At 44.8% G+C, this 25,265-nt stretch overlaps 1 protein-coding gene across 1 annotated transcript in view; it reads left to right on the top strand.

Moving 5' to 3' along the window:
• The window catches only part of Csmd2 (CUB and Sushi multiple domains 2), a 535,187-nt gene that overhangs the window by 504,956 nt on the left and 4,966 nt on the right, over positions 1-25,265 (top strand). The window contains exons 56-67 of the mRNA XM_070008973.1: positions 1,280-1,453; positions 4,477-4,659; positions 8,397-8,573; positions 8,829-9,008; positions 9,384-9,557; positions 12,893-13,066; positions 13,365-13,438; positions 15,395-15,506; positions 16,005-16,184; positions 19,559-19,621; positions 21,799-21,960; positions 23,489-23,601. Coding sequence (XP_069865074.1) covers positions 1,280-1,453; positions 4,477-4,659; positions 8,397-8,573; positions 8,829-9,008; positions 9,384-9,557; positions 12,893-13,066; positions 13,365-13,438; positions 15,395-15,506; positions 16,005-16,184; positions 19,559-19,621; positions 21,799-21,960; positions 23,489-23,601 — 1,766 coding nt within the window. The remainder of the gene's footprint in view (positions 1-1,279; positions 1,454-4,476; positions 4,660-8,396; positions 8,574-8,828; positions 9,009-9,383; positions 9,558-12,892; positions 13,067-13,364; positions 13,439-15,394; positions 15,507-16,004; positions 16,185-19,558; positions 19,622-21,798; positions 21,961-23,488; positions 23,602-25,265) is intronic.

Genomic DNA, 25,265 nt, shown 5'->3' with positions numbered 1-25,265 from the left:
ACTGTTCATGCCTCTCTGTGGGTGTGGGTGGGTGTGGGTGTGCGCGCACACACGTGCGTTCAGGTTTGTGTATAAGTGCATGCATACTGAGGAGTGCCCTTGGCATTAGCCCTGGCTGCTTCTTGGTCATCCAGACCCTTTTCAAATCCTATTGGGTAGCTGCCTCACCAATTCATGTGCTCACTTCCCGGCTAGAAGCCAATCCCTTTCCTCTCTCCACTATTGCCACCAACTGCTGTAGACTTTAGAGGTCCTTACCTTTAGAAGGAAGCTATCTATCAGGGCACCTTCTCCTCACTTAGTTGCTTCCAGGATTTTTTTTTGGGGGGGGGGGTTCTCTTAGTGTACTGTAAGCAGTTATTTCTTTTATTTTTCTTTCATTTTTTCCCCTCTTTGGTTTACCCTCTGTTGTCACTGTTTTATTTTTCAGTACTCTTTGTATGGTATAAGTTTATACAACTTGAGGATGGGAAAGGGAATCACAGAAACAGTAAGACAAAGGACAAATAGTGAACCAATACAACAGTGATACTCATAAGACATAATGTTGGAAATGAATTCCACAACTTGGAGGGGAGGGGAGTTAGGGGGAGGGAAAGTAGAAAACAAGGGAAAGGGTAACACTCTTTGAAAAGAAATATACTCATTACCTTACTTATGTAACTGTAACCCCTCTGTACATCACTTGTACAACAAAATAGAAAAACAATATCCAAACCCCCCTCTCTTTGGGGAAATTGAAGCAGAAATGCCTAGCTCTGAGGGCATGCTGGCCTGAATGCCAGCTGTAGATTTTTCCATTTAACAAGCTATGTTGTTTGGGAGAACTTTGCTCACCTTCCAGAGCTATGGTTCCTTCTGCTATGAAAATGATGCCAGTATTTAATTCTACAAGGGATTATGGTAAAAATTCTGCACAAATGGCTCATTTGTTATCTGATACATAGAAGCTACTTCATAAGTAGTTAACTGCATCAATTATTGTTAGGAAAAGTTATGGGGACCACATGGAAAGAAAGTTTGGGGAAAAGCTCAATACCAGGACATCTGATGGTAGTCCCTCACATATCCTTATGAAAAGATGGTATTATTCTTCACTTGGTTGACTGGAAATTGTACCATGAGGTGGGTGGGCACCAATTGTGGGTGAAAATGTATGCTCCAATAAAAACCCAGGGTTTCCCTTTTTCCCTGCCCCCATGACAAGAGTCCTCAACATGTGCAAAGTAATGGCAACTCATCCCTGTAGAGTTATTGAGATGTTTGCTGTTCCCCACAGTGGTATCCTGCGGCCATCCAGGATCTCCACCTCATTCCCAGATGTCTGGAGACAGTTTTACCGTAGGGGCCGTGGTGCGTTACAGCTGTACGGGCAAGCAGACTCTGGTGGGAAATGCCACCCGAATGTGTGGGCTGGATGGACACTGGACGGGCTCCCTCCCCCACTGCTCAGGTATGGAGTCTGGCATCAGGGAAGGCTTCTGGTGGCACTTTGGCTGGAGAGAGGTGAACATGACCCATAGATGGGAAGGGATCACACCTTTGGGACTCTTATCCCATCCCTCACAGGTGGAGAGATCCCAACTGGACATCAGTCCTTGTGGTCTGAACCCAGTTCCTCCCCTGGCTCAGCTCATACCGCTAGCTCTACAGCAAGAGATTGCAAATTTAGAAAAGGCGCAGTTTTGTGAGGCAATCTGTGGCCATGAGTCTCTCTAGTCACTTGGTTCATGCATGCCTGTTGACAGGCCCTCTCCTCTATCATTTTCTTTCATGTTTGAGACTCCTGGACCTCAAAGGCTTCCCTTCTTTTCCCCAGTGCCTCCCCAACTTGTCCCATGTCCTGGCTGCTAGGTAGAAGTACATTCTTCTTCCCCACTGCTCAAAGACACCAGTCCTCTGACTTTTCCTATTAGTAAATTAATTTCACCGCAAATTTCTATAAAGACACTGGCATGCTAACAAAATAATAAATGTGAGGAACTGTTAAATCTCTAGGGTTCATATTATTGAACCCAGAAATCTATCCACAATGTCATTTAACAGAAAAACATGAAAGAGAATCATGCCACCAATAGCAGAAAAACAACAGGCTAACTAATAAGCACTCACTGCTTTGTCATCTTTGAAGCAAGCTGTCTGGCTCAAAGAAGGGACCCCACTGGGAATATCACCCATAAGAGAACAGCAGCTTACATGACTTGAGGTTCTTCAGGGAGGCCACTTTGATATTGAAAATGAATGTGGCACTGGTGGCTCACACCTATCTACTCAGGAGCCTGAGATCCAGAGGATCATAGTTCAAAACCAGCTTGGGCAGTTGACCACAGCACTTCATCTCCAGCAAAAAGCCAGGGTAGGGCACTAGTGGCTCACACCTGTAATCCTAGCTATTCAGAAGGCTGAGATCTAAGGGCCACAGTTCAAAACCAACCCAGCAAGGAAAGTCCATGAAATAAGAATCTCTAGTTAGCCACTGGAAAACCAGAAGTGGAGCTGTGGCTCAAGGGGTAGAGCACTAGCCTTGAGCAAAAAGCTCAGGGACAGCACCCAGGCCCTGAGTTCAAGCCCCATGACCCCACCCCCCCCAAAAAGAAAACAGGCTAGAGATATGGCTCACATAGTAGAGTTCCAATAAAATAAGTGTGGAGACTCTGAGTTCAAACACCAATACCAGCAACAACAACAACAAAAAAAAAGCAAACAAACTACCCCCCAACTTCTCCCATTGCAACCCCTTCTTCACATAAGATGCCCAGCTGTTCTTGCAACTTCACATTCCTAAGTAAGTTCTCACCAGCGTTTAGAAGACTATCTGAATATTGGGCCAGATGTTCATTAGGTCTTTCCAGAAAGAAGCAGATTCCAAAGCCACTTTTTTAAAGAGCTGTTTCATTCTATATAACCCCTAGGACTTGGGCCTCTCATCCCTGCTACTCTCATTAATCACCCAGCTAACAAAGTGAACAGGTCTACATATGAGCCATGAAGAGTCCTTTAGCTTAAACAGAGGGAGACCTGCAAAGTGGGCACTTGTTTCTTTTGGACTTATGGAGGAAATGAGGCAGGGAGTGCACAGCATGCCTGAGTGCACAGAGCAAGCGCCAGCAGCAAAGGGAAATAGCATTCTGAAGAGGAAAAGGTCTCAGTACACATTTGTGTACTCTTCTTTCTGGATTCTCCTCCAGGACATTAAGTTGCCAGTGTTCTTAAAATCTATGCAGTCTGTTGGGAGGTCTTAGTCTCCATGGATAGAAAAATGAAGAGTAGGTTGGAAGGAAACCAGAATAAAGCTTCTAGTGCTTTCTGATCTTTAGTATCTAAGATCAACCATATGGCTATTCTTCTGACCACCTAGCATGAAACTGAAACTCTCTTCTATCCCAAAGTATCATCTCCCTTCACTGAGTTCTATTAAGGAGGCTAGAAAATATTGCAAAGATGATTATTGACTAGGACAGAGAACTAAGCCAGTAAGCCTCCAAAACCCTACTGAGTGAGCTTTCATTATTTTGTAACCTCCTAAGTGATCATCCAGAATGTGGACAGTCTTCCTTGACAACATCAAAAGTCCTTAAGAGAGACTAGAAGCCAGAAGTCACTTTGAAAGCATGAGAACACAAGGAACCCTTCAGGAGAACGTGGTATCCATTCACAAAGGGACATACATTCTGCTGTTCAATCTCTGATCTGGAATAGCCTATAGAATACTTATATATATATATACTCATATATCCATCAGAGATGATAGGCATTTAGGAGAACAGAACCATAAATTGAGCCTTCCTGCAGATCTCTGGGGACAGAATGAAGATGAATCCTCTAATGTTAAATTAATGACCCTTAAATGCCTTAGAAAAGAAAAACACACCATCAAGAAGTAACTCTACGTATATGCCAGTGGACAAAGTAGATTTAGTTCCTTTTTTCCTGAAATTTTACCTAGGTTGTCTTTTACAACATCATCTCCTGTTACTCCTTAAGTTCTGAATCCATTTTTTTTTGTTTTGTTGGTCATGAGGCCTGAACTCTGGGCCTGGGCACTGTCCCTCAGCTCTTCAGCTCAAGGCTAGCACTCTACCACTTGAGGCACCTTCCTAGCCCCTGAGTCCATTTTTTGAGCCTCATTCTGTGCAATTGGAAGAACCACATAACGTATAACAAAATTGCTGGAGTCCTGGAGCCATCAGCCCCTGGACTATGATGGACATGCAGACATTTCAGGAGTTTGAACCATATGTCAGGAAGTTTATTGTCCCCATCCTCATCATCATCACCTTCATCAATGTAAAGAACTGCCATCTGCAGGCTGGGGGTGTGGCTCACATGGTGGAGTGCTTGCTTCGCAAGTCCATGCCCTGGGTTCAATCCCCAGTACTGCTTCCCCTTAACGATGGCCCCATCTTTCTCTCCCCCAGTCCTCCAATCCCTTTTCTACCATGCATAAACCATGATTTATTTGCTTCTGCTCCTCAGGAACCAGCACAGGTGCTTGTGGTGACCCTGGGATCCCAGCCCATGGCATCCGACTGGGGGACAGCTTTGCCACAGGCAGTCTGATGCGTTTCAGCTGTGAAGCTGGCCATGTGCTCCGGGGATCATCAGAACGGACCTGCCAGGCCAATGGCTCCTGGAGTGGCTCGCAGCCTGAGTGTGGAGGTAATGTATGTGATCATTCTGCTTTTCCCCTTTGCCCCACCCTAGTATTCTCATCTTCCTCCCACTCCAGCCTCTCACAGAAAAACATCATCCATGCCCCCCGCCACTAAACCCTTGGTTTGGTGGGGAGTGGGTACTAACATATAACTTTGATTCATTTCCATCAGTCATTCGAAGATCATATATTCCTACCTCACCCAATAAGGAAAGAAACCAGAAAGACTAAGTTTAATTCATACATTTCTCATACAGTTTCATTTAACCACTATGTGCTAAATGCTGTAGTTTGTGCTGGGGACACATTAATGAAGGAGACAGACACCCTTCGATGGTCTGAATGAATGCTTGTATCATACGCTCTTCCCACAGTTCATTTGGTAAAACTCAATCACCAAGGTGACAAGGGATGGTATTAGGAGGTGGGACCTTTGGCAGGTGAACAGATGATCAGAGCCCTTGTGATGGGGTTAGTGCCCTTATACAAGGCAGTTCGGTGAGGTCAGTGAGCGCCCTTTCCTCAGTCATGTGAGGACCCAGCAAGGAGGTACTATCCACAAACCAGAAAGCAGAGTCTCACCAGACACCAACTCTACAGATCCCTTCATCCTGGACTTCCCAGACTCCAGAGTGTTGTTTATATGCCACCCAGTCTATGGTATTATGTTATAGCAGCCTGGACAGGCTAAAGAAGGCAACCTCTCCAATCAGAACTTACCATCAAAGGGAAGGGACCATTAAACAAATGTTCAAAGTATCAAGGAAAGTACAAGTGCAGTATTTAAAAAACAAAACAACAGGGCTGGGAAGGTGGCTCAGTGGTAGAGCGCTTACCTTGCATGCATGAAGCCCCGGGTTCTATTCCTCAGCACCACATAAGCAAAAAGAAAAAGGCTGGAAGTGGCGCTGTGGCTCAAGTAGTAGAGCTCCAGGCTTGAGCTGAAGAGCTGAGGGACAGCGTCCAGACCCAGAGTTCAGGCCCCACGACAGGACAAAAAAAATAAAAAATAAAAAACAAAACAACAAAAAAACCTTTAAAAGTAATCTAGGCCTTCATTGATGTTTTGTGAGGCTGCACCAATAAGAGAAACTGTACTTGCCTATACACATAGTAATGTCTAGAGGGAAGGTTCTATTTTTTTTATTGTGAAAATACTGTACAGAGGGGTTACAATTACATGGGCAAGATAATGAGTACATTTCTTATCAAGCATTGTAGCCTCCTCCTTTGTTTCCCCTTCCCATCCCTTCCCATCCTCCCCCGCCCTCCCACCCAATCCTCCCTGCCCCCCCCCACACCAAAGTTGTAAAGTTCGTTTTCGACATAACGGCTTGTACATCTCATTGTTGCAATGGGTCCACCTGTATCCCTATTTAAATGATTTGTTTTTCCCGGAAGGGTCTATTTTTAAATATCTCTCTCCAGAGTCAACTTTTTGCAGCCAGTCCCCAAATCTCTCCTTGAGAAGTTCAGCCTATAGAACACTCTTTTCCACCAATCTCATCAACTTTCCACTTTCCTTTTTATATACATACATTGAGTATTAGGACTATATTCGTCCACCATCCCTGGTTCCATTTGTCTACACCTCTCCCACTCCTCCCCGGCCCCCAACACTCAAAATATGTTTCAGCTTCCGATATTCATTTTGTTAAACTTTAATGGTTCAGAGGAGTCACAGCACATACTCTAGTCAGCTATATATACATATGCCCTTATGTATATTTATATGGGAGGTTATATTTTTTGTCTAAGATTCACATATGAGAGAAAATATGTATTAAGTTGGTAATTTAATAGCCCAGAGAATGATTTCAATTGATTGAAAAAGTGTAATTTGACTGTGGCTAGAACCTAAGGACAAAAAGAACTACAAAGAATTCTTAAACTCTTTTCAGAAATCATATTGTTAGTAACAATATTGACATTACTATGCTGAAAGTATTACATATGCAATACCATAATATGCATGGATACAAACAAATACAAATTATTTACTGCCATTAAGGACCAAGATTTTCAGCATCAAGGAGCTCTAATCTAAAAACCAAGAAATTAAGGGAAAACCTAATCCTAAATTTGAGTTGATAAAATCAACATAAACACTTAATGTGTTTGCAATTTTTTTTTTTTTTTTGCCAGTTGTGGGCCTGAACTCTAGGCCTGGGTGATGTCCCTCAGCTCTTCAGCTCAAGGCTAGTGCTCTACCACTTGAGCCACAGCACCACTTCTGGCTTTTTCTGCTTATGTGGTGCTGAGGAATCAAACCCAGGGCCTGATGCATACAAGACAAGGACTCTACCACTAAGCCACCTTCCCAGCCCTGTGTTTGCAATTTAAAAGTTACTTTTCCTAGCTCTCTGCAATCTAAACCTCTATCATGAATGACTACTCAGAATGGATGACTAATAAGAACCCTTGATGCTCAGATTGTGGTCTCCAAATCCATCCTCCATTTAAAGGAACCAGGTTCCTTGGAAAAATGGCTGAGTTCAGGGCTGAGGCAGGGAATAGACAAGATAAGCAGGGGCTCTAGAACCCCTGCAGCAGGAAATCCACCAAAGATAACTGGAGTCATGTGGAAGGAACTCAGGAGCCAACATGAAGAGGCTCCCAAACTCACCAAAGATGGGATATAAATGATAATGAATGGCAGCATGTAAGTTAAAGTCAATGAGTTCAATAAGTAAACTCATTGGTCACCTTTGGAACTTGCTAAGAATTCATTACCTTGTGTCTTTTTTTTTTTTTAAGAAAGAGTCAAGCATTTTCTAGCCTTCCTGAATGAATTACATTTAGGGAAAGCAAATATATTTGATGATGAGAAATTCCCTTAACTCTAGCTAATGCAAAAAAAATGATAGAATTAGAATATCACAATTTTCTACTAGAGAACCTAGCCAATGATCATCAATTATTGCTAAAACCATGAAGTGAGAACATAATGGGATTTTTGTACTACCAGACTAGGTGGGCGAGCCTGCCACTACTGATCAGCCTCAACCTCACAAAGCAGAAAACAAGGAGACATTCTGTGTCTCCTGACACAATGCAATAGGAAAAACACCAAACCACCTAAAGCAGCAATGCCAAAAAGTAGAACATGATGACAGAATGACGGGGAACTGAGAAGCAAATTCCACAATATCTCACTGATACAAAATCGAGAAGATGGGGAGTTCTGCAGGACACATGCTCTGATTTCTGTAACAAATAAATTATAGCAGATGAAACCATAATCCCTGAATTCAAAGTCTTAGAGACACACCAACCAAATGCCACAGCCTTATTTGGATCCTTATTCAAACAAATCAACTACAAAAAAAATGATAATTAAGAAACAATGAGCATTCTTGGAATATTTGATGACAAGAAGGAATTATGTAAAATCTTGGATGTGATCATAAAAACAGTCTTTTCCCAAATAACAAAAACACTATTATTTAGGAATTTAAAAAAAAATCAGGCCAGCCATGGTGGCACCTGCCTGTAATCACAGGTACACAGGAAGGGTAAGTAGTAGAATCACTGTTGGTCCAAGGCAAAAGCACTAGACCCTGCCTAAAAACTAAAAGCAGTAAAGACTAGGGTCATCGACTGAGTACTTGGTACAAGGAAGAGTACTTGCTTAGCAACCACAAGGCCCCAGTAGTCCCCCAGCCTCCCCCACCAAAAAAAAAGGTAATAATAAAAATATTTTTAATTGTTCTGGTAAATAATGTGATCTTCGGCTTCCCAGTGATCTCTTGCGGGAACCCCGGGACTCCAAGCAATGCCCGCGTTGTGTTCAGTGACGGCCTGGTTTTCTCCAGCTCCATCGTCTATGAGTGTCGGGAAGGCTACTACGCCACAGGCCTGCTCAGCCGACACTGCTCCGTCAATGGCACCTGGACAGGCAGCGACCCAGAGTGCACAGGTGAATGCCAGGTCTTCTTGACTTAAGAATGGGATCCGTACGGATGTTGCGACTGTGGGGAAGGAGAGGCAGGAAGCACTGACCTAACTAACTGACTTTAGAACGGGCAGTGCCAATGGGGGTCAGTAAGGACCCCCCCAACCTGAAGGTGTTCTTCCTTGGATGGGTGGGGGGAGCAGTAGGCATGACATTGGAGTCCTGAAGAGAAATGGGGTCCAGCTGTGAGTGAACAATACTGCATCTATTTTACCCCAGTCATCAACTGCGGTGACCCTGGGATTCCAGCCAATGGCATCCGGCTGGGCAACGACTTCAGATATAACAAAACAGTGGCATTCCAGTGTGTCCCTGGCTACACGATGGAGTCACACAGGGTGTCTGTGCTGAGCTGCACCAAGGACCGGACATGGAATGGAACCAAGCCAGTCTGCAAAGGTGCGTCTGAGGGTGAAAGGTGTAGACAGAGAGCCAAAGAAGCGACACAAATGGACATAGGCGGAGGTAACAAGGGCAAGCCCTAATGTCTTACCAGGAGTGTGCAGGGGAAGGGCTGGTCCTGAGGAGGGAGTCAGAAAGCACTAAGGTAGGGCCTGGGCCTTGAACATCGAAGCCAAGAGAGGATGAGGTTGCCACACTTCAGAGGGTTCATTATAAGGTGCAAAAGAGATCAGAACCACCACAGTAAGAGGTTCTTTTTGGTTCTTCCTACTTGGCTCAGACTCCAGGTTGAGCATGGTAGGCAGTAGGAGGCATCGCCCAGGATGGTTTCCCCAGAACTCTGACATCTGCTCTTGTCTCTCCCCTCCCCAGCTATCATGTGCAAGCCCCCTCAGCTCGTCCCCAATGGGAAAGTGGTGGGTTCTGACTTCATGTGGGGCTCAAGTGTAACTTATGCCTGCCTTGAGGGATACCAGCTGTCCTTGCCTGCGGTGCTCACCTGTGAGGGAAATGGATCCTGGACCGGAGAGCTACCTCAGTGCTTCCGTAAGTGGCTTGCAAGGGGCTTTGGGTACATCCTGTGTCATGGTTTCTTCCCTTCCTACTCAGGGCTCTACTGCCAGAAAGCCCAGAATAAGCAGATGTCAATCCAGATTGGGGAAAAGCTTCCTCAAGACACTGGTAAAGAAAGAAGTTGGGGGGGGGGAGGCTGGGAAGGGATGTGAAGGGTAAACAAAGGAGGAGGCTGCAATGCTTGATAAGAAATGTACGCATTATCCTGCCCATGTAATTGTAACCCCTCTGTACAGTATGTTCACAAAAAAAATAAATTAAATTAAAAAAAAAACAAAACAAAACAAAGAAAGAAATTGAAAAGAAGATGATGATCATACCTTAATTGAACCCTGGTTATAGACACTATCTGGGGTCTCAGTGGAAGGAGATGAAGCCAGAAATAAGAACGGGTTTCTTGAGCTGGTGGTGAACTGGCTCTAAGTACATCCAGAGTTGGAAAAGTGTCTGCTGTGTTCTGATGAGCCCAAGTCCATTCCAGGCCTGGTTTTGTACTGAGGTCCTCAGAGAAGCAGGCTGTAGGATTTGTGACCCACATGGAGAATGGATTCTGGAAGGTTATCTCAGTGCTCCTGGTTGGACAGACAATAGGACCTATTCTTTCCTTTTTGCTGTATTTTTATATTAGTCTGTAGAAAACTGCCCACACACTCCTGATACTGTTTAAGTACCTCTGTAAATTGGCTCCAATTTGGGAACTTCAGCAGGGATTAGGATGACCTGCTCAAAAGTAGACACAAGTAAGTGGTTCATATTAACACCTCTTAAGTCTCAGGATTGTCTGGATGCAGCAGTCTTGCTTTTCCTCTTGAGAAGTAGCTGGATTGCTTTTTTAACAAAGAATTGTGTGGGCTGGGATGTGGCTCAGTAGTTAGAAAGCATACTTAGCATACATGAGGCACCCAGCACACATGCACATGGACATATACACATGAAATGAGTTGTAGTCATTGTAAAAAGAGAATTGTATGCCAGGCACAGGAGGCTCATCCTGTAATCCTAGCTACACAGGAGATTGAGATTTGAAGATTGTAGTTTGAAGCCAGCCTAGTCAGGAAAGTCCATCAGGAAAAAGCTGGAAGTAGAACTGTGGCTCAAGTGGTAGAGTGCCAGCTTTCAGTGACAAAGTTAAGGGATAGTGCCAGGTCTTAAGTTCAAGCCACAGTACAGCACACACACACACACAAAATGTACCATATTATAAAGTACAAAAAGAAAAATAAGACTTTCCAAAGATAGCCACAGTATTGATTTGCAGTGTGCCTCCTCATGGATCATGATGCATTTTTGTGTGTCTAGCCAACTATGTACATGATTTTATAAGTGACAGTAGATTGTGCTACACGGGGTACTGCATGACAAATTTATTGACAGGCCACCAATCCTTATCCATCAGCATGCACTGACCCATGCATCACCATTTATAATGTCTTTAAAGAATGTCCTTGTTATATGTCTCACACTTTGTTTATCCTTCTCCTATTGGGGATGAATTTAGTTTGTCCCCACTTTGTGTTAAAAGCATCTGTGTCGTAAATATCCCTGAAATGGCATTGTTCTCTCCTGTGGTTAAGTTCTCAAAGAGAATGCTCGACCAGTGGGCAGCAAGTCTGCATTTCCTGACATATGCTGCCCAATTGCCTATCAGCCTACCTGATAGCTCATGCCCATAATTCTAGTTACTCAGGAAGCTGAGATCTGAAGGATCCCAGTTCAAGCCAGTCTTCCTCCATGAAAAAAAAAAATCTGAGTTTTTTTTTTTCTGTGGTTGTATATCAGCTGTGAGTAAGAAGGCTAATCAAGAATGCAAGGCCTGGTACAGGAAGGAAGGAAGGAAGGAAGGAAGGAAGGAAGGAAGGAAGGAAGGAAGGAAGGAAGGAAGGAAGGAAGGAAGGAAGAAGGAAGGAAGGAAGGAAGGAAGGAAGGAAGGAAGGAAGGAAGGAAGGAAGGAAAATGGCTCAATTTATATTCTCCCCTGAAACTGTGAGGATGTTTCTTGGCTCACACCCTCATCAACAATAGGTTCTGCCAATTTTTTGAAATATCTATAAATCTGAAGAGTTTCAAGAGATAGCTCATTGTTTAATAAATGGCCTCCATTGCTAATTAGAAAGGCTGAGCTGCTCCTTCTTGCCTTGCCAGCCTTCCTTGATATGGTGATTTCTGTTCAGCTCGGCTTTAAACTTGCTTCTAATCAGTCACCTAGACTCCCAGCTTTCAGGGTGCCTCAAGACCCTGCATGTACACACACACACACACACACACACACACACACACACACACACACACACACACACACACACACACACACACACACACACACACACACACACACACACACACACACACACACACACTTGCAATAATTGTAGTGTTATCATAGGGAGCTTTGCTTTTGGTAGTGATTTTATTTTATGCCAGTCCTGGGGCTTGAACTCAGAACCTAGGCACCCTGAGATTTCTTTTGCTCAAGGCTAGTGCTCTTCCATTTAAGCCACAGTGCCACTTCTGGCTTTTTGGTGGTTAATTGGAGATAAGAGTCTCATGGACTTTCCTGCCTGGTCTGGCTTAGAACTTCAGTCTTCAGATCTCAGCTTCTGGAGTAGCTAGGATTAAAGGCGTGAGCCACCAGTGCCTGACTGGTACTGAATATTTTATGGCACTCTGTGATGGGAACTTGACCAGAGTGTCAATGGAACTCTTTCAAAAGAAATTTGACAGCACATATCAAGAGCTGAGAACATACTCAAGCCTTTGAAGATAGTTAGCCCACTCCTAGAAAACCCCCTAAGAAAATAATACAAGTATTCCAGATGGAGTGGCACTTCCTGCACATTACTGTTCTGTGCTATACCTGTTCTCCCAGCAACTTGGGAGGCAGAGATGAGAAGTTAAAGGCTCCAGGATGGCCCAGGCAAAAAAAAGTTGGCAAGATCCCTATCTCAGCCAACAAGCTGGTTAAAGTGATATCAGCTTATAATTCTAGCTACAAAGTAGATGAAGGTAAAAACATAGTAGCCTGAGACTGGCCCCAGACAAAATGATGAGATCCTATTTTTAAAAGAACTGAAGTAGTGTGTGTGTGACCTGTGTGTGTGGTGGCTTAAGCCTATGATCCTAGTTATTTGGGATGCAAAGGTAGATCATAGTTGTAGGCTAGCCATGGCATAAAAGTTCGTGAGATTCCTTCTCCATGATCCCAGCAACAAAGACAAAGAACAAAGGCGGGGAGGGGCAGGAGGTTGGAAGACTGGGTTCAAGCCATGGAGCTAGACCCTTCATTCTCCCTTCATTCTCCCTTCTTCCAGCTGTGTTCTGCGGAGATCCTGGTGTTCCTCCCCGTGGGAGGAGAGAGGACCGAGGCTTCTCCTACAGATCATCTGTGTCCTACTCCTGCCATCCTCCTCTGGTGCTGGTGGGCTCTCCACGGAGGTTTTGCCAGTCTGATGGGACGTGGAGCGGCACGCAGCCCAGCTGCATAGGTGAGAGGGCACGTGGGACAAAGTGTCCCAGCTGCTGGGCAGCCTGGTGGTGGGCTCAAGATGCTAGCTTTCCTTGCCTATCTTGGGTGGTCTCATCTGCACTGGGGAGTGAGGCCTCCCCTGAGCTAATGTGTTCTAGGGAATCAACAGTCAGTCAGGATCCCTGAGACAGGTGATCTCAGAAGGCAGGGGAGCCGCAAGGGGGAGTGTTCTCTTTCCTAGGCCTGATTCTCAGTGTGGGAGAATGCAGTAAGAGATCAGGGACCATATGGTCTGCTTCTTTGTTTTGTCCCTCCAGATCCCACGCTGACCATGTGTGCGGACCCCGGCATGCCGCAGTTCGGGATACAGAACAATTCCCAGGGCTACCAGGTAATATGGTCAGCCCTCAGTGCCCACCCCCCCTTCCAGTCGCTGTCAGTGTTGGGACTCAGGGTCCTTCCTGGGGGCAGCACAAGGGGAGGTCAACCTAGAAGCTACCTCTCGGAACCATGCTCCACTGGAACTCCCTGCGGAGCCAGGGAGTTGCCATCCACCAACACCATTCTCCTTAAACGCCGCCCAGCAGGCCCAGAGTGGGAACCACAAGGGACACAGCAGGGAGGTCAGGTCCGCCAGCCGGCCATCCTGTTGGGATGCAGACACACATCTGCACCACCTCTCAGAATGAGCCTTCTTGGGTAGCCTGGATGGGACACTCTGAACAAAGTCAAGGAAGCAGAGACACTGGAATGATCTCAGGGCAGGGAGATGGGCTAGAGCCCCAGAAGAGATCAGCGACTAACCTGCAAGTGGAACCAGTCACATGATGTCATGACTCCTCAGGCTGCAGCAGGAACATGGGGAGAAGGGAAGACAGGGCAGGATGGGCCAGCTCTGTTCTAACAGCTGCCCTGCGGGTGACAGAGAGCAAGTGATCAGTGTGGTGTAAAGGGAGCGGGAGCAGGGAGGTTGTCCTTTTAGGAAGAGCAGTTAAGGAATAGCTTTCTAAAGATAGCATTTGAACTGTGGCCTTCACAACAAGAAAGGTCAGCACTATTTAGAGCCAGACTGCATTCCTGACTCGGCAGAAGAGCAGGGGAGGTGAGGAATGCTGAGCACTAGGCTAGGTCTGAAGACACCAGGCTCTGGCTGGTGAGGTTGTACATTCACACTCTCAAAGGCCCAGAAGTTTTACTCCTCAAACATACCCCTGAGATAGTCTAGCAGTGCCACCAAGAACAAGAACAACACTGTGGTAGAGTCACAGGTTATTATACAGCTACGCAAATGAATGAACATGAACCACCACCATCACCATTCTTTTGAATAACAAAAGTTAGATAAAGACTAAAAACAAAAAGAAAACTTACTAACTAGTTTAAGAGATGAATGGGGCATGTGTACGATAAGATTTGTTTTTATCAAGGCAAGAAAATTAAGAACACAAAATTTCAGGTGATGGTCACTCTGCAGACAGAGAGAAGCTGAGGAACGGAATGCATAGATCTAGAAGCAGGGAAGAAATGCATAGATATGCAGCCCTGCCCCACACTCCTGTGCTGAAGCGCTCCATTTAAGGAGCTCATTTTGTTATTACTCTTGTTATCTCTATTCATATTTTTTGCATGCCTCAGATGATCACATAATGAATTTTTACAAAGAGGAAGGTATGGGCCAGGTCACACAGGACCCTGAGGCCAGAGGAAATAGTTCAGATTTTATTTCCAATGTCATTTGTAAGCAACTCAGTTTGATCCAGCATTTGAAATACTACTCTGGCTGCTGAGTGGAGAATGGGGTTAAGAGAGGAAGCTCTTAGACAAGTAAGACACTGTTGTGGCTTGGGCAGAAAAAGTCTATCCTCTCCAAAACCAGCTAGAAAAAAGCCAAGCTGGAGGCATGGCTCAAGTAGTAGAGCACCAGCTAACCAAGCAAGCTCAGTGAGCATGAGGCCCTGAATTCAAATCCTGGTATGGGGAAACTGAAGTGATCACTTAATTTTACACAGCTTGTCACATTTTATAAAATGCTCCAGCCCACTGTCAGATTTGAGTAGCACAGCATGCCAGAGTAATTGTCACCCATACACGTGCATGCACACACACACACACCCCTTCACATGTGAGAAGACGATGGTTTAGGATTTCATTCACGATGTAATCCACCCAATAAGGGCCCTGATGTAGCTCAGGAGCCAAGTGCCACCTTTGCCATCCACTGCCCCCAAAGGATCAGTAAGATTTATCTGGGCAGAGAAGACTGGTGGAGGCAATGGCATGAGTTCTGGTTGGACCATGAGACGTTGGACCTGATGGAAGGCGATGACACCTGTCTGTCCTTCCACAGGTTGGGAGCACGGTGCTCTTCCGCTGTCAGAAAGGTTACCTGCTTCAGGGCTCCACCACCAGGACCTGCCTCCCCAACCTGACCTGGAGCGGGACGCCACCCGACTGTGTCCGTGAGTGCGGGGCTCGCCCCAGACGTCACCCACATCCCCCAGCCCCAGGGCTGCAATGGCAGGGAGCTCCCACCCTCCCATCCAAAACAAAGCTGGCCTCTTGGTACCAACACCTGGAGCCTCACTGACAGTCTCCACATGAAAGTTTGTTGTTGTTGTTAATTGAAAGCCATCCCTAGGTCTTAGCTAAGAAAACTCTATGCAGTGGCAGCAGAGTTCTAGGAAGAGTGCAGGTGTCGGCCATGATTACTCATCTTCCCTTGGATAAAGTGCCATTGGCTTAAGTTCACCAGAACTCAACAAGTCAGAAGCTACAGGGTTCCTTTCTAGGGACCTCATGCTTGGGGTTAGAGGGATGGGGTGGGGAAGGGGGACACTGGGCCTGGAAGGACCCAGAAGGGGAAGGAAGAATTCCATGTAAGAACAGGAGAAGGGAGGAAATGATCCCCCTAAGGGCTCAGCCCCCTCAGGTCCTGCAATGCCTTTCCTCTTCCCCAGCCCACCACTGCAAGCAGCCAGAGACGCCAACACATGCCAATGTTGGGGCCCTGGACTTGCCCTCCATGGGCTACACGCTCATCTACTCCTGCCAGGAGGGCTTCTCCCTGAAGGGCGGCTCAGAGCACCGCACCTGCAAAGCGGACGGCAGCTGGACAGGCAAACCGCCCATCTGCCTGGGTGAGTGAGCACACTGGGGGAGCCGCTCCAGAGCAGAGCCAGGAGGGAGGCTGGGCTTGAGCTGAAAAAAGGAAAAGCAAGAAACCAGGCTTTGCAGGGGGTGGACCTGTCCTCAGATTCTCTGAGCTGCTGTGTCTCCAGGAGATCAAACCCAAGCAGTATAAAAAGACCCCAAGGTGGACCCATCTGTTTTCTCTTGCCTGGCATTAGGCATGCTCTCATGGGAGTGTACTTCCTGAGACAAGCTCAGACTGGTCTTGCAATCGGGCAGGGCCATATTAGAACCTTGATAAGACATGACCATGTCCCAGACCTCCTTCCCTCTCTTTACATTCTTTCCAGCGGATATATAAGACCTGCACCTGCATACAGGACATTCTAATACATGTACACACTGCATGACATTCAAATCTGGGCAAGGGCCTGCCTCCTCACAGTGGTCATTACCTCTCCATCTTCATCATCTGCGACTTCTCTGTTCATTGTGCCTTGATCATCCCTACCGTACCTGTCCTGGGCCCTGGGGATTTGGAAGTGCAAATCACAGCTCTGCCCTGAAAGAGCTAAGAGAGGGTTGTGAAGACAAAGGTGTACCCAGCTGGAGCAGTCCCCTGGAGGAATCAAGAGATGCTCTGACTGCTGGGGAGTGAAGAGGAAGGGCATTAAAGAGCAGGAGAGGAGCCATCAAGGAAGGCTTCCTGGAGAAGGTGATGTGCAGATGAAGGATGATGCATCATCTTGGTCCTAGAACAGTTATGAGTCCTCTCTTAACGGGTGCAGGCATCGTTGTAGTCCTTGGGTAACTCTCTTCATCCTCATGGCCAGACTTTGAGGAAGCAGGCATAGAGAGGTTGAGAAACATTCCCCAGGTCACCAGCTGGGCAAGGAAAAGAACTGACGAGTCTAATTTTTAGGGCCCTTGCTTTCCATCCAGCCCCTCTGAGGAAAGGCCAGAATCAAAGCTGTCATCAGAGCTCAAATGAAGTGGCATTCATTGTTTTACTTTCTATTTTTTGTACCTTTTTTATTGTAAAAATACTGTACAGAGGGGTTACAATTACATGAGCCAGGTAAGGAGTACATTTCCTATTGAGCATTGTTGCCTCCTCCTTTGTTTTTCCCCTACCATCCCTTCCCTCCCTCCTCCACAACTACCCCTCCCCCCCTACTCCCTCCACCACCACCCCCTCCCCTGCCAAGTTGTAAAGTTCCTTTTCAACATAGTGTCTTCCACATCTCATTGTTACAATGGGTCAACCTGTGTCCCTATTTAAGCATTTTGTTCTTTCCCTTCCCTTCATTGTTTTACTTTCATTGTATGAGTTGTCATAAATTTTCTTTAAAGGGTTGCATTGTTTGATTTATTTTTAATGATAATTTTTTAAGTTTTAATTGACACACTGGTGCATATTTATGCACATAGCACAACAGTGTAATGATCAAATCAGTATGATGAGCAATTAGCTCGTCAAACATTTAGCATTTCTTTTTGCTTTGTTTCAGGTTGTTGTTTTTTGTGGTTGTTTTGCTTTGAGACAGGATCTCACCATGTAGCCCTGGCTGGCCTCATGATCCTCCTGACTCAGCTTCCCAAGTTCTGGGATCATAAGCATATATGGTGATACCTGGCTTGCCACTTGCTGTATCTTTGTGTTTTCCATATATAGTAATAACCTAACGATCTTTTTTTAAAGTACACTTATTCATTTTTTATATTTTATTCATTTTTATAATAGAATATTTTAGGTGTACTAGTCAGTAGCTGTTATCCATTTTGAGAACTTTTTCATCATCCAGAGAAGAAACTGTTAAATAACAGCTCCTTGTTTCTCCCTTGCCATACCTCTATTACTGTCTCTGTCTCTAGGAAGTTACATGTTCTAAGTACTTTGAGTTAGTAGAACCATACAATATTTGTCCTTTTGTGTCAAGCTTATTTTATTTGGTATAATGGTCTTGACTCATGCTGAATCTTGCTCCAGCCCCAGGCCACCTGTACCAGCTCCATGTTTTTAGCAAGTACCAGAATTCCATTCCATTTTTATGACTGAATAATATTCCAGTGTGTACATATATACCATTTTGTTTATTCCTTCAACAGTTGGTAGACATTTGGGACTTTGGTGACTAATGCAGCTGTGACCATACATAGACACAGGGGTTTTTAGTTCTTTGGGGTTTATATAGGAGTAAAGCTATAACCCTAGGTATGTATAACAATTTAAGGAGCTCTGCCTCAATGCCTGTACCATTTTTCAGTCTTCCCAGAAATGGCTCAGGGTCCCAATTCCTCTACATCCTCACCTATCCTTGTTATTATCCATCTTTTAGTACCTCCTCCCCAAGCAGATGTACAGTGGTACATCATGATTTGCTCAACCTTTTTACCTAATTACTTACTTTTTTTAAACTGACAAATATTGATACACCACACTACAGCATGATGTTTCATCTTATGTCAACATTGTAGCATGGCTAAATTGAGCTAATTAATATAGCCATTGTCAACATAATTAACATTTTATAGTTAGAACACTTAAAATCTACCCTCTTAGCAAGTTTCTACTACATCTTACATTGTAGTCAATCACGTTCACTATCATGGCCAATAAATGTAGAGCTTATTCCTCCTGCCTAACTGAAATTTTGTACCTTTCACACCACCCTGCCCAGTCCTGGCAACACCAGAGGCTGCTTCTCTGAGTCTGATTGTCTTAGAGGCTACTTTAAGTGTACTCATAAAGTAGTTGTCTTTCTGTGCCTGACTTACTTCACTAAACAGAATTTCTTCATTCTGTCAAGACAGAATTTCTGTCTTTGTAAGGACTAAATAATATTCCACTGTGGGGAAAGGGGCACAGAGAAATGATGGACAGTCAAATAAATTGATTCCATATCTTGGCTATTGTGAATGATGTTATAGTATACACAAGAATTCAGGCAGCTCTCCAGCGTACCAATTTTTATTCCTTTGTGTATTTTTCCAGAAGTGTGATTTTTCTGGATCATGATAGTTTATTCATTTTTAGGTTTTCTCTTGGCTACTTCAAGATTATTGTAGCTCCTGTTAATTGTTTAATGTAGTAATGATTATATTTACTAGTATATCCTAAGACATTGTTTAACGTTTCAAGGGGTGTAACTGCTGTAACTGATTTTCTTTGTAATCCTTAGTCCTTTCTTATTTGTGAGATGGGTCTTATTTGTGAGATGGGTCCTTAATATCACTAGACCATCATCTCACTCAGGTCCACCTCCTGCTCTTATATCAGAGAGTCCATTGACCTAATGTCGATCAGTTGGCCGTTACTTTTCAAACAGTGTGAATCAGAAGCTGACTCTGTTTTCTTCCTTCCATTCTCTTTCCCCAGCAGAGGTCCGGCCCAGTGGGAGACCTATCAACACTGTCCGGGAGCCTCCACTCACTCAAGCCTCAGGTAGCTATGGTTCAGATTGTGGGCTAAAGAAATTGATGGGCATTGGCTCTACTGCCAAATTAACCATGCAGATAGGATGACTGAGAGCCCAGTGGGAAAACCTGGAACCTTCTGTAGATGAACATCCAATAGATGTCCCCACCCAGCTCCCAAGCCAAACTTCTAAAGGGAGAGAGCAGAAACTTCATCCAGAAGAGAGAGGGAGGCTGCCCCTCCAAGAAATCATCCTTGACCCTTCCTGACACAGGCCCAGCCAGTCAGTGGTCACACAAACACAGAGACCCAGGTTCTGTCCACTTGGTCCCTGGAAGTGGTTACTTCTTTGAGACAGGTGTCTCAAATTTGTCCAGAGAAGGACAAATTACCCTGATAAATAAAACTGTTACAGAATATCACATCATTATACACACTTACATACATTTAGCACATGTTTTAGTCAGCTTTCTATTATCATAACAAATACCTGAGATAATCATTATGAAGAGAAAAGGTCTATTTTGGCTCACAGTTCTGGATGTCAGTCCATGATTGGACTGGGCTGGTGGCAAGGCAGCACATCATGGAGAAAGCATGTGGTGGAGGAAGCCTGTCCACCTCATAGCCAGGAAGAGAAAGAGTCTGGGGCCCACAGTCCCCTTTAATGGCATGTCCCAAACCCTAAAACCTCCAGCTTCACCCCAACTCTTAAACTTTCTGCCACCTCCCAATAGTGCCATACTAGGGATGAAGCCTTTGGAAAACATTCAAACTATAGCTGTACATTTGCATGTGCATCGCACAGGAAGCAAGAGTAGATTAGGCATCTCAAACTCAGTTCTGGTGCCATTTTGGTCCCTGACCACCTGTGAGTTTGGGCAAACAAACTTCACCTTAAGCTTCAGTTTATTTTTTGAAAATTCTTGCCTTAAAATTATTCCAGGACAAATAAGAAACTTTAATAGCTGTGAATCACCAAGGGCTTTTATGCCCTCCACAATGAGCCTCATGCAGCTCCCAGTACTCATCTTTGGAGCCCTGTGGTGACCCTAAGAGACAGGTGGAATGGTTTCACTTATAGAACAACAGGTGTGGCAGGAACAGGGAAGAAGCTGGCAAGTGACAGAGCTGGGATGGAATCCAGACTGTCCGTCTCATAGACCCACATTTCGTCTCCCTAGCACACTATTTCCTATCAGTCTCCCTCTTTCCCCTCTCTGTTTTATAAACTCTTTCTCTCCTTTCCTTTCTTCTTGTTTCTCCTCTGTCTTCCATACAGTTCCCTTTCTCTTTTCTTTTATATATATAATTAACAAATAATAAATGTATTTATGGATTACAACGCGGAGTTATAATAGGCATATATGTGTTTCTGTGTTGCAGTATAGCTAAGTGAAGCTAACTGATAGCCATTAACTCTCTGTGTTATTTTCTTTTTTTTTTTTTTTTTTTGGTCCGGTTGTGGGGCCTGAACTCTGGGCCTGAGCACTGTCCCTCAGCCCTTCAGCTCAAGGCTAGTGCTCTACCACTTGAGCCACAGCGCCACTTCCGGCTTTTTTCTTTTTGCTTATGTGGTGCTGAGGAATTGAACCCAGGGCCTCAGGCATGCAAGGCAAGTGCTCTACCACTGAGCCAACTTCCCAGCCCCTGTGTTATTTTCTTGAGACAACACTTAAAATATGCTCTTTTAGCAATTTTGAAATATTATTCTATTATCACCCACCATCATCCTGAGGTGCAATCTGTCCAGGAGAAACTTGTCACTCTTCACTCTTTTAGCTTGCTCCTAGAAGTAAGATTGTGTTATCTTTCTGTTCCTGGTTTATTTCACTTACCATAAGGTCATACCAATTTATCCTTCTTGAAACACATGAAGGATATTCTGCCTTGTCTATACATACCACGTTTTTTTCTATCCATTGATCTGTTGGTGGAAACTTTGGTTGATCCCATAATTTGAGTATTGTGTGACTAGTATTGCAGTGACATCTCATCAACATCCTGGTTTCAATTCCTTCCATGCACCTGCCCTGAGACACAAAAGGATTGAAAGCGGTACAGGGCACTCTACCACTCTACCACAAGTTAGATACTGGGAAGGGAAACTGCTTCCACGAGTGAGCTGGGAACTGACATCAAATGACCCTGATTCACCTTCAACACACAAAGTCCCTCTCACATATGGTTCTCCACTTCTCTAGTTCCAGGGGATGTTTTTGCCAAAAATTCCCTATGGAAAGGAGCCTATGAGTACCAGGGGAAGAAGCAGCCAGCCATGCTCAGAGTGACTGGCTTCCAGGTGGCCAACAGCAAGGTCAATGCCACCATGATTGATCACAGTGGTGTGGAGCTGCACCTGGCTGGTAAGGAGGAGGCCATAACCATGAAAGCAGGGCAGATGATACAGGCCATGGGTACACCTCTTTGTAAGCATGAATCTCTTGTCATCATGATGTCATAGGTCATCATGATGTTGCAAATCATGATGTCATTTGTCGTGATGTCATGTTATTTCATGTCATGGAAGACCCAGACCAGTTCATTGACCATGGGGAAGAACAGGTGTCTATTCATTGTTATTTTCATGGGGGGAAAAACATCACCAAGGGTAAAGGGAAATACTAGATGACAAACACAAAAACTCAAATGTATGAAGAGCTCTTGTATACAGAGAGACTGGACACTGCTAGCTCTAAAGCCAAACCACAAATAGGAACAGAGAGCCCTCAGCAGCCCAATACAATTCTTAAAAATGAAAAAAATAATTTTCCAGCAGCAATCAAATCAAAGTAAACACAAAGTATCACTTTCCACTTTGCTCATCCATTCACAGCTTTAAAAACAATAATCCTCAGGGCTGGTCCAGCTTGACCATAACAGTCAACATATACAATTGTAATACAGCTCTAGAAAATGGCAACTTATATCAAGTCTTGAAAATAATTGGGTCCATTCATTACATTTCTATTTTATCATCAGAAAATTGATGTGGAGGGAGTCAAACATTTATGAATAAAGAATGTCCACTTTCTAGAGCTATTTAGAATTTTCCCCAAATAAAGTCATATGTCTGTGTATACATATATATGCATATATATAGTCATGTTGTATTTGCTAGATAAATATCGTGCCAATTTGGGGAAATTTTGCACATTACAGTACATTTAAAATACAACTCTAGTTTCTGAAAGAAAGAAAAAAATGTACTCATAAGAAAGAAAAGGAAGTATTTACACCACGCATTAGGAATAGTTATTTTAGTACATTTTACAGTTGTACTTACTTGAGGGATACAGTTGTTATTACTTAATAGCAAATCAGGGGAGATTTTTTTTCTCTGTTCATCTCTGTACTTTTCAAAGTTCAAGTATTATCAGAAAACACTGACTTCTTTAGAAAATAAGTGTTTTGGTTTGTTTTGAGTAGATGGTTAGATGAATGAATGCCTAGTGAACGTGAGAAATCACAGCCCTGGAAATGAGGTCCACTCATTCATGCGTAAAGCACTCACGCTGCTCCAGGCAGCCATAAACACACTGACATACACCTGTGTGCATGTCTGATACCTTCCTGCACCAGTCAGCCTGTAAACACACCTGTGCATTAGCAATCAGATCAAAAGACACAAAACCATATTGTCCCAGATGCGTGCATGAACCAAGTCTGCCCAGCACTGCAGTTACTAACATGTCCATGCACATTCCTGCAAAGATTCTCATTCAGCACACACATAACTCTTTACTTACTTATTTACAGGTGCGTAGGAACATTCAGATGTACAGGAAACTTTCTACCAGCATTTGAAATTCTCAGGCACAGCAATTGGTGTTTGGAGATTATTTTTGCAACTCTTTCAAGAATACCCCCTCTAACTTTTTTTTCCTTACACAGGACATTACAAGAAAGAAGATTTCCATCTCCTGCTCCAGGTCTACCAGATCACAGGGCCTGTGGAGATTTTTGTGAATAAGTTCAAAGATGACCACTGGGCTCTAGATGGGCATGTAAGTTCAGCAATTTTGGCATGCCCTGTCCGATCTCCACTTCCCAAACCACTGATAGGAAAGAGAAAGCAAAGGATGTGGCAACTCCCAGGATCCCATAGGAGTTTGGAGGAAGCCAGAGGGACCAGGCCTGGAAGCAGGGGATTCCTTCTCTGCTAATGAATTGACAGAGGAAAAGATAAAAAGAGCCCAAAGATTCAGAGTCAAGAGGCCCACCATGTCTGAGAGAGATGAGTATGTTCTGCTCTTAGAACTAGAAGCAGGGTTTGAAGGTCATGGCTGTGAGAGCAAATCCAAAGGTGAAGGTCATGGTTCTGTGGTGTGGGCTGGAAGAAGAAAGTGAATCCCAAATGATTATTACCTCAACCATCTACTCATATTTTAGGAGGGCTGTGAGGGATTTTGCACAACTTGGGATACCAGGACAGGGGGAGGGGGTTGAACCTCCTTGCATTCCCTCTGGGAAAGATACTACCTTCTAGGGCATCCTTGGGGTGGAAGCTATCCCTGGCAATGCTCCTCTGCCCATACCTTCCTATCGCATAGGTGTTGGAGTTGAGCAGAGTCTTGCCCACCATATCGTCAGAATCCCTGACTGGGATTGCCAGAGTCAGACAAGGAAGGAGAGAAGAGAGCAAGAGGTCATGATGGGCCAGAGTAGCAGAGAGCTGAGGAGTCATAGAATTCATAGAGACAAGAGTTTCTGGAAGAACAGTGGAACTGAGCCAGATTTGCTTTATAAACCCATTAGAAGAACCAAGGGGCTTTTCCAGAGGACTGGCATGCAATTAGTTCCATGCTGTGCCCAAGGCTATCTAAGGACCCTCATACTTACCCAGATATCAGCCAGCTTCAGTTGTGGCTGAGCAGGAGCAAGTAATTCCAGCATGCCAGGAGAGTGGCCAGGTGTGAAAGGATAAGGGTCAAGGTTGGAATCTGGAGCTGGCAAGACAGCCCAGGGGCAAGATGAGAAGGGAACTGTGGAGCCAGAAGCAGTTGGGGTCACTGCCTAGGACAATGGGCAGCCATGGGGGGCCCTTGCACACCCAGCCAGGGCCTGTGCCAGGGGATAGGTGAGCATATGGACAGAGGGCGTCCCTGGGGATGGAGCACAGGTTTGAGCATCTTCCAACCACATGCTTCAGCTGCTAATGCCATAGGACACCTTGGAGCATCATGGAGGCTCAGAGGCAGAGGGACCAGGGAGAGTAGTATTTCCAGCTACCCTGCAAAGCCAACATCTTGCGCTAGACGACTTCTCTGAAACATGCTGAGTCTGCTTTGCACCTTGGAACCGTGTTTCTGGGTGCTCCACAATGCTCCAAATGATTTTCATCACAGTAACAAAAGCTCACATAGCTAAGATCTGTGACTGAAGAGTTCTGAGCTTTACCTGGAGGAACTCATTCAGTCTACTACATAGATACCATTGTGTGTTCTGTTTGACAAGTGAGGCTCAGGCACTTGAATGATGATTTGACTGCAGAGAGGACATGTTTTTTCTTCAGGTAGCCAGGTTCCCTGCTCTGCTCCGTCAGTCCTGCTGTGCCCCTCACCTGGGTGTGGGTGGAGAGACAAATATGCCTGTGTGTCAGAGCAGGGGATCCGTGGGCAATACCAGCCTACCTGTGACTGTATCTGTGGTATGGTATGGTATGGCATGG

Source organism: Dipodomys merriami, unplaced genomic scaffold, assembly GCF_024711535.1.
Source record: "Dipodomys merriami isolate MVZ:Mamm:240054 unplaced genomic scaffold, mDipMer1.0.p SCAF_71, whole genome shotgun sequence".
Lineage (NCBI taxonomy): Eukaryota > Metazoa > Chordata > Mammalia > Rodentia > Heteromyidae > Dipodomys > Dipodomys merriami.
This window is presented reverse-complemented; position numbering and strand designations above follow the sequence as displayed.